Below are 10,392 nucleotides of genomic sequence, written 5' to 3' on the forward strand. Positions count from 1 at the left end.
ACTAAACACTTCAACTCATTTCAATTTTGTCTTTCAAATTCTCAATATTGATGTGATACATAAATTTTGGTGTCATCCGACAAATTAATGTGTCTAGCTAGATATATAGGGGCGGAGCTACCCTAAGGCAAGGGGTGTCAAACGACACTTCAAAAAATTATATTGTATATATAGATCAAAATTTGGTTTAATAAATATATACTAGTGTTGACACCTATTGATACAAGTTGAAAGTTTGGTATAGCAATTAAGGGGATGCAAAAATTACTTGAGGTTGTGTGGTAACAACGCTTGTATATTTTTACTTCCTGGCTCCGCCACGGCGCCACTATAGATTTATATGCTTAAAATCAGATAAAGTCAAATTTGAATGTTTGTTTATGATATGTCTTCTTGGAATGGAACTTGAAGGTGGTGGAAATATAAAGTTTATGATAAGGCAGAGCTAGCTTTGTTTAGATCTCGTTTTTATACTAGAGATTTCTATTGAATATGCATAAATACTTACTTAATTGTGAACCAAATAAATAAAATGAGTTATGAATACACTAACAAATTCACAATTCGCAAAATTTAAACTGTAATTCTATCTCTAAAAAATAAAGATAGTCACCAATACCAAGGAAAATGGAATAATTTGATTTTGATGGACACTAGCTACTTATCTTTCGGACCCTTCGCCCATAGACAACTTGATTTACCTTAAAAAATAAAACTTTAAGTTATTATTTATTAAATTAATACAACTTAATTAAAAAATAAATTTTATATTTAGTATCAAACTTAACGAGAAAAGTAAAATATTTACGGAGAACCAGTATTTTGTGGCCTAAATTAAGGTAAAGTATGTTGACCTTGTGAAGGTACTTGGAAGATGTAATGGAAACTGGTAACTATTTAAACATGTTGCCCACTAAAGAATTGATCATTATATGTATGAAATAGGGTATATCAATAATAGTACTATATAATAAATCCAATATCAAATAATTGACCAGAAATATCAAGTATACAAACAAAGGCGAAATCAAAATTTTAATTTTATGATTCTAAAATTTAGAATGACACCTTTAAGAGCCAATAATAGATGTCTAAATTTAATATTTATACCCTCTTAATATATTTTGTGATATAAATACATTATTTAACTAAAAAATATTAGATTCGATCGAATCAGTATCCGGACTTCTCGCTACAAATAAGTCAAAGTTGTCAACTTTAGATTGTTATAATATATAATATGAACACAATTGGGAAAATAATGGCTGCTAATTGGATGGGTCCTTAATATATTAGTGCAACTATTACTTTTATCTTCTTCTTTTTTCTGACAAAGGAATAACTTTATCTAAAAATAAAGAAAAAAGGCACAGTTACCTTTGGAGTCTGGATTATAATCGAAATTTCAGAGATATGCTTTAATTAAACTAAGATCCTATTACATCTAAACTCATTTTGTTTGTAATTTTATACCCTTTTTGGCTTACGTGACACACTCCGTGACTCCACATACGTGGGAGATGTTTAGATGCCATGTAACCCAAAAAAGTGTACAAAATTACAAAAAGAATAAATTTAGGATAATATGACCTTAGTTTAACTAAAATGTATCTCTGGAATTCAAGTCATAGTGTACTTTTGCCTAACTAAAGACCACGAATTTACGTATCATATGTGCGCTCTTACCACTAGAACAGTGGTGGCATTCATTCACATCATTATCCATTCTTCCTTTTAACTCTAGTTCTTTTTTTTTCTTCTCATAATAATTGTTTTCCTCTTTCAATAAAATAATTTAAAAAAATCAAGAATTAGTACTATATTAAACATGGGCTCTACTAATTAAATAATACAAAAGCTTCCACTCAACTTGTTTTGATCATGAACAGGATCAGCCGCCAGAGCACTATATATACCATTTGTCCAAAAGAATGCAAAATAACAAACATCATTTTACAAATTGTATTAATGTTTTAGCTCAAGAAAATACAAATTTCTTACCACATTTTTAGTCATGAAAATCTTCAATTTTTTTCTTGTTTTTACTATACTTGGTTGTTTGTCATGGGCTAGTATAGAGAGCGAATTAAAAACGTATATAGTACACGTTGAATCCCCAGAAAGTCAAATTTCAACACAATCTTTGTCAGGGGATTTAGAGAGTTGGTATCAATCCTTTTTACCAAATACAATAGCAAGGACAAGTGCTAGCTCGAATGAGGAGGCGTCGCGTTTAGTATATTCATATCGCAATGTTATGAAAGGCTTTGCAGCGCGATTAACAGCAGAGCAAGTGAAAGAAATGGAGAAGAAACCGGGGTTTATAGCTGCGTGGCCAGAGAGGATTTTGTCCTTACACACCACTCATAGTCCGAGTTTTCTTGGATTGCATCAGAACATTGGCTTGTGGAAGAATTCTAACTATGGGAAAGGTGTGATCATCGGTGTTTTAGACACCGGGATCTCACCTGACCATCCTTCATTTAGTGACGAAGGAATGCCTCCTCCGCCTGCTAAATGGAAGGGAAAATGTGAATCCAACTTCACTACGAAGTGTAACAACAAGCTTATTGGAGCGAGGACGTTCCCACAAGCCAATGGTTCACCAATAGATGATAATGGACATGGTACACACACTGCCAGCACAATTGCTGGCAGTTTTGTGAAAGGTGCCAATGTGTTTGGAAATGCTATTGGCACCGCGGTTGGAATTGCCCCTCTTGCTCACCTAGCCATTTATAAGGTATGTGATTCGTTTAGTTGCTCTGATAGTGGTGTTTTATCTGCTATGGACGCTGCTATTGATGACGGAGTTGATATCCTATCACTTTCCCTTGGTGGAACTACTAACCCCTTTCATAGTGACCCTATTGCACTCGGGGCGTATAGTGCAACACAAAGAGGTATTCTTGTAAGTTGCTCTGCTGGTAATAATGGTCCATTTGAAAGCACGGTTGTAAATGAAGCCCCGTGGATTCTCACAGTAGGAGCGAGCACGCTTGACAGGAAAATTAAGGCCACTCTAAGGCTTGGAAACAAAGAAGAATTCGAGGGCGAATCAGCTTTTCATCCTAAAGTTTCCAATAACAAATTCTTCCCTTTGTTTGATCCTTCAGAGAATGCAACTGATCCTGATTCTGACTCAGATATCCTCTTTTGCGGACCAGGGCTGACCGAGCTCAGCGCTGTTGCAAAAGGGAAAATCGTCTTGTGCAAGGTAGGTGGTGGTTTTAACAGAATTGAAAAAGGGCAAGCTGTTAAGAATGCTGGAGGTGTTGGTATGATTCTCACAAATCGTCCTCAGGACGGTTCCACTAAATCAGCGGATGCTCACGTCCTTCCAGCCTTGGACGTGACATCCTCTGATAGAAATTCAATCACTGACTATATGAAATCAACGAAGAATCCTGTGGCTAGAATTACGTTCCAAGGAACGATAATTGGAGATAAAACTGCTCCGGTGGTTGCTGCATTTTCTGCTCGTGGACCGAGCACAGCTAGTCCTGGAATCTTGAAGCCTGATATTATTGGTCCTGGTGTCAACATTCTTGCAGCTTGGCATAATTCGGTTGAGAACAAAACAAACACAAAATCGACATTCAACATCATTTCTGGCACCTCCATGTCCTGTCCTCACCTCAGCGGAGTAGCAGCATTGCTGAAAAGCGCGCACCCCACATGGTCCCCTTCAGCTATTAAATCAGCAATTATGACAACCGCGGACATAGTCAACCTCAACAATGAATCCTTCCTAAGTGAAACACTCACTCCTGCTAGAATCTTCGCATTTGGAGCAGGACATGTCAATCCATCAAGAGCAAATGATCCAGGACTAGTTTACGATACTCAATTCAAGGACTACTTACCTTATTTATGTGGTTTGAATTACTCAAATCGAGAGGTTGGAAACCTTCTACAACGCAAGGCGAATTGCTCAAAAGTGAAAAGCATCCCTGAAGCACAACTCAATTACCCTTCATTTTCCATCTCACTTGGTGAAAAACCTCAAACATACACGAGAACGGTGACAAACGTTGGAGAGGTAAAATCAACTTATCGCGTGGAGATAGTTTCACCACGAATGGTCTCCGTGGTTGTTAAGCCCTCGATTCTAAAGTTCTCAAAGTTGAATCAGAAGATGACGTACCGTGTGACATTTTCCACAACAACAGTGATTAGAAACATGGAAGTTGTTCATGGGTACATGAAATGGACTAGTAATAAGCACTTTGTAAGAAGTCCAATTGCAGTTGTGCTACAAGAGCCAGAAACACCAGATATTGATTAGTTTGTTTGATTTTTAATAATTTGTTTCCATGTATAATAAGCCTACATTAATGGTTTGTATCCAAATGAGTTCATAAATCACTCATGTATGGACTAATATTTCTATTTTGATCTTTGTTAATTTTTATTGTACTCTCTTTCATCTATTATAACGGAAAATACTTACTCGCACTCAATGTTTATACTGAAATTACAATGAGAATGCATATTACTTAACCATAGTTAAGTGATAAAAACTTAAATACAAGACACAATTAATACAAATTCGCGTCGTGTTAGGCCCATTAAAGGAAGAAGCACTTTCTATCATGATTTTTTTCGATCACAAAGGTTCGAATCCCAAGACCTTATGTCTTTTCTTTTTTAATTTTCCGTTTGGTGTGCAGTGTTCCCTTTTCGCCTGCATAAGGCCATTAAAAGAGGAAGCGCTCCCTACCATGTTTTTTTTCTGCTCTAAAAATTTGAATTTGAGATATTTGATTAAGGGTGAAAGAATTAAAACTATCCATCCTACAACAACTCATGGTGTCTAGAAAGTAGAGGGAGAATTTCAACATCCAATACCTAAAAGAAGGAATAATATAAAATACTCACCAAGAGTCTTAGTGGTCTAATTAAGTAATATGATACTGACCCTACCAAGATTATTAAAAGATGTAATTTATTCATTAGATGTAAACTTTAACATTTGTACAATTGAATATTATAAAGAGATGAGTATTTTAAGTAGGACGTAGGATAAATCAAAAAAATGCCAGATACTAAATCCAACATCAAACAAGAAATAAAGCAACATCCACATGGTATATGTGGAAAAAAAAAGTAGTTAAAGTTCCCATCTTTAGGTGGTAATAATATAGAGGCGGAACTAGGATTTAAAGTTTATGAGTTCAGAACTCGTCATCGAACTCTTCGCTCGTTTTAGCTACTGAGTCCGCGAGTAAATATTTATACGTATCTAATGAATCTCCTAATATAACTACAGTATCTAAGCAAAAGATAGTGAATTCGATCAAACCCTTATCTAATACAGTAGCTCTGCCCCTATTATAATATGCACAAAATAAAGGAAAAGGAAAAAGCATGGCTTGCAAGGGGCCTAGAATTTTTAAGTTTTTTTTTTCTCAGCAAAAAGCTGCATTTTATTGTATGAAATTAGAATTCTTACAGCCAATTGGGAAAATTAAGTTTTATTTTATGTCTGATAGAATGTGGAATAAGAATACACATATAACAAAAAGAGCTTGTAAAGAGTAATCCTCGTATAACAATGACTATATTACCAACAAGGAATGTAATGGAACGAAGGTGATCCTTGTGTCTTTAATCAGAGGTCTTTGATTCGAGCCGAGAAAATAGAGATAGCTTTTCTTCAATCAAGACTAAGTCAATTCTTAGGAAGGAGTTCCAACTAAAATTATTTTATGTTTTATGTTCTTATTTAATTGTTCCTTTCAACTTTAGTCTTTTTCTATCACATGATACTTTTTTTTTTCCCACACACAATATAATACATCAAGTAACATGAGGGTATCTATTGATTAAACAATTTTAAATCTTGATCTAGATGACCAATCAAAACTATAGGACTAGAGCACTATATATGTTAGTACTTCAAAGAAGGGAAAATCATCACCTTTTCTTTCATGAATACATAATTAGTTCATGTATTTATAGTTCTTTTAGCTAATTTGTAGCCATGAAGTTCTTGAATATCCTTCTTGTTTTGTTCATTGTTGGTTGTATGTCATCGCCTAGTATGCAAAGCAATTTAGAGACTTATATAGTTCAAGTTGAATCTCCAGAAAACCAAATTTCAACTCAATCAATGTCAATGGATTTAGAAAGTTGGTACAATTCTTTTTTGCCAAAGAGTATAGCAAGCACAAGTTCGAATGAAGAGGTGCCGCGTTTGATATACTCATATCACAATGTGATGAAAGGCTTTGCTGCAAGATTATCAGCAGATCAAGTGAAAGAAATGAAGAAGAAATCAGGCTTTGTAAATGCATGGCCGGAGAGGATATTGTCTTTGCATACTACACGTACTCAGAGTTTTCTTGGATTGAAGCAGAACATTGGCTTGTGGAGAGATTCCAACTATGGTAAAGGCGTGATCATCGGAGTCTTGGACTCTGGGATTTTTCCAGACCATCCTTCATTTAGCGACAGAGGAATGCCTCCTCCACCTGCTAAATGGAAGGGAAAATGTGAATCGAACTTCACTACAAAGTGCAACAACAAGCTCATTGGAGCACGGATATTCCCAAAGGAAAATGGTTCGCCAATAGATGATGATGGACACGGTACACACACCGCCAGCACTGCTGCTGGCGGTTTTGTGAAAGGTGCCAATGTGTATGGAAATGCTAATGGCACTGCTGTTGGTGTTGCCCCTCTTGCTCACCTAGCCATTTATAAGGTTTGTGATTCGTTTGGTTGCTCTGACAGTGGGATTCTAGCTGCTATGGATGTAGCTATTGATGACGGAGTTGACATCCTATCGCTATCTCTTGGTTCGAGTACTAGTCCCTTCTATAGTGATTCTATTGCACTCGGTGCGTACAGTGCAACACAAAGAGGTATTCTTGTAAGTTGCTCTGCTGGTAATAGTGGTCCATCCGAAAGTTCTGTTGCAAATGAAGCCCCGTGGATTCTCACAGTAGGCGCGAGCACTCTTGACAGGAAAATTAAGGCAACAGTTCAGCTAGGAAACAAAAAAGTGTTTGAAGGCGAATCGGCTTTTCACTCAAAGTTTTTCAGTACAAAATTCGTCCCTTTGTTTGATCCATCACTAAATGCTAGTGAGTCTGACAGCTCTTATTGCGGATCAGGTACATTGACTGACCGTGCTGTTAAAGGCAAAATAGTCTTGTGTATGATAGGGGGCGGTTATACGAGGATTGCAAAAGGACAAGCTGTTAAGGATGCCGGAGGTGTTGGCATGATTCTAATAAATAGGATAGAAGACGGTTTCACTACATCAGCTGACGCTCACGTCCTTCCAGCAATGGATGTAACTTATGAAGATGGAATGAAAATCATTGACTATATGAATTCAACGAAGAAACATGTTGCTCGGATTACATTCCAAGGAACTATACTCGGTGATCAAAATGCTCCGGTTGTTGCTGGATTTTCTTCCAGAGGGCCAAGCATAGCTAGTCGCGGAATCTTAAAGCCTGACATTATTGGCCCTGGTGTTAATATTCTTGCTGCTTGGCCTACCTCCATGGAGAACAATACAAACACAAAATCTACCTTCAATATTATTTCGGGTACCTCCATGTCTTGTCCTCACCTCAGTGGAGTAGCAGCATTGCTAAAAAGCGCTCACCCCACTTGGTCTCCTGCAGCTATTAAATCAGCAATCATGACAACAGCTGATACAACCAATCTTGCCAACGGTCCCATATTAGATGAAACACTCCTTCCTGCTAGCATCTTCGCGTTTGGTGCAGGACATGTCAATCCAGAAAGAGCAAATGATCCAGGATTAATTTATGATACCCCAGTCAAGGACTATGTACCTTATTTATGCGGTTTGAATTACACAAATCGAGAGGTTGGAAACCTTCTACAACGTAAGGTGGATTGCTCGGAAGTGAAAAGCATTCCTGAAGCACAACTAAACTATCCTTCATTTTCCATCACACTTGGAGAAAATCCTCAAACATATACAAGAACAGTGACTAACGTTGGGGAGGCAAAATCATCTTACATTGTGGAAATAGTTTCATCACAAGGAGTTTCCGTGACTGTTAAACCCTCTACTCTAAAGTTCTTGAAGATGAACCAGAAAAAGACATATCAAGTAACTTTTTCAAGAACAGCCAATAGTTCAACCAGTGGTGTAGTTCAAGGATTCTTGAAGTGGACTAGTAATAGGCACTCTGTAAGAAGTCCAATTGCAGTTGTTCTAGAAGAAACTGCAACTTTGGATTTCTAAACTCGTTTCATTTTTAAAATGATTTGCTCCATGTAACAAGCCTGGATTAATTGTTTGAATCCAAAATGTAGAATGAATGCAGAAAGTACTCATGATATTCTATTATTCTTGTGTTACTTTCATTTCAGAGTGAACTACTATTTTTTCTACTCTCTTCTTTCACTTTCTTTATTTACCACATCCTTTCGTTATAGTTGAATTTCACTTTACATTATCAAACTTCCAGGTATCAGAGAAATGATGCTGAGATTGAGGCTGTTTATCTCAAGTCAACCGGAAAAACAGCATTATTGAAGCTCGAGCTAGCCACGATGGAAAATGGAAATGGACAGATCGATTACTACCATCCACTATACTTGCAAGTTTCAGGTTCTCAATTGATTTCGATCAAGCACATAATGCTAAATCAATTATGCCTTGTGGAGTAGGTCGATGAGATTAGCTCTCCCGTTCAACAACAAGCTGAATTTGCACAGAAACTGTTATAAAATGGATTTTGAGCCTAACTAAACCCAAAAGCTAGCTCAAAAGTGAGGATTATTCAAGTCATATAAGGAAACCAAGTCCCCCATCCCTTAGCCGATGAGGGGGACTCAACACCCCCCACATGCCCAGGCCTCCCAACTGGTGCTTGAACAATATAAATGGGGCCCAACATTGGTGAAACAAAGAATTCGAATGGGTTCATCTCTGATACAACCACCAACCCTTTTTCATCCGATGTGGGACTTTTAACACCCCACTTCACGCCTATGGGGGCCATCATCAGTAAACAAGAATCGGGGTGGATCCTACTCTGATAACATGTTCTATATGAAATGAATCTTGGGCATAACTCAACCACGAAAGCTAGCTCACAAGGTGAGGCTTGTCTGTGCCCCACCCCTCAGCCTTATATTTTCTTTTAGTGCCATTACTTTCACCGTTTTAGCACAGGGAATAATTTTATCAACGACTAATATGATTCCACACCGTGTTAATCCCCCATTAAAGAAGGAAGCACTCCCTACCATGAGTTTATTCGATTATGAGGGTTCAAACCCAATACCTTTGGTCTAGGGTGGAGGGTTTAGAAACTTGTGTCTTTTTTTTTTTTTTAATTTCTCATTCAGTGTTCCCTTTTAAGGCCTGCCTAATTCGGATTCACTTGCATAAGGCCATTAAAGGAAAAAAGCGCTACCTACCAGGGTTTTTCCGCTCTCAGAGTTTGAATTAAGGGCGAAGAAATTAGAACTATCCATTCCACGACAACTCATGGTGTCCAGAAAGTTGAAGGAGAATATCAATATCCAATACCTAAAAGAAGGAATAAAAAATCATATATATCATATATTACTATAAGCATGAACAAAAAAAGTTGAAAGTTGAATTACGGTTTTACCCCTTCTATTAATTAAATTGTTATAAAATATTTAAATATTTGATTGTATAAGTTTAATTAAAATGTTAAATGACTTTTAGACTTCCTAAGATTAATTCCTAATTAAATATCTAATTTATTAATATTTATCATCTATAATCTATATGTATATAATAATTATAATTTTTTTTTAAAAAAAGTCTAATTAAAATGTTAAGGACTTTTAGACTTCCTAAGATTAATTCCTAATTAAATATCTAATTTATTAATATTTATCATCTATAATCTATATGTATATAATAATTATAATTTTTTTTTAAAAAAAGTCTAATTAAAATGTTAAGGACTTTTAGACTTCCTAAGATTAATTCCTAATTAAATATCTAATTTATTAATATTTATCATCTATAATCTATATGTATATAATAATTATAATTTTTTTTTAAAAAAAGTCTAATTAAAATGTTAAGGACTTTTAGACTTCCTAAGATTAATTCCTAATTAAATATCTAATTTATTAATATTTATCATCTATAATCTATATGTATATAATAATTATAATTTTTTTTTAAAAAAAGTCTAATTAAAATGTTAAGGACTTTTAGACTTCCTAAGATTAATTCCTAATTAAATATCTAATTTATTAATATTTATCATCTATAATCTATATGTATATAATAATTATAATTTTTTTTTAAAAAAAGTCTAATTAAAATGTTAATGACTTTTAGACTTCCTAAGATTAGTTCCTAATTAAATATCTAATTTATTAATATTTATCATCTATAATCTATAT

General features: G+C 35.4%; 2 protein-coding genes across 2 annotated transcripts; both read left to right on the top strand.

Annotated features, from left to right (window-relative positions):
• The first annotated feature begins 1,931 nt into the window (after positions 1 to 1,931).
• On the top strand, positions 1,932 to 4,458 carry LOC102580546 (subtilisin-like protease SBT1.7). The gene has a single exon (XM_006358309.2). It carries the CDS (start codon positions 2,015 to 2,017, stop codon positions 4,286 to 4,288), a length of 2,274 nt encoding a protein of 757 aa, XP_006358371.1. The 5' UTR covers positions 1,932 to 2,014; the 3' UTR covers positions 4,289 to 4,458.
• A 1,528-nt stretch (positions 4,459 to 5,986) lies between these two features.
• LOC102594371 (subtilisin-like protease SBT1.7) lies at positions 5,987 to 8,271 on the top strand. Its single transcript, XM_006358346.2, has one exon. The coding sequence runs from the start codon at positions 5,987 to 5,989 to the stop codon at positions 8,234 to 8,236; it is 2,250 nt and encodes a 749-aa protein (XP_006358408.1). The 3' UTR covers positions 8,237 to 8,271.
• Positions 8,272 to 10,392: the final 2,121 nt, after the last annotated feature.

This window comes from Solanum tuberosum, unplaced genomic scaffold (assembly GCF_000226075.1).
Source record: "Solanum tuberosum cultivar DM 1-3 516 R44 unplaced genomic scaffold, SolTub_3.0 scf00273, whole genome shotgun sequence".
NCBI classification, from domain to species: Eukaryota; Viridiplantae; Streptophyta; class Magnoliopsida; order Solanales; family Solanaceae; genus Solanum; species Solanum tuberosum.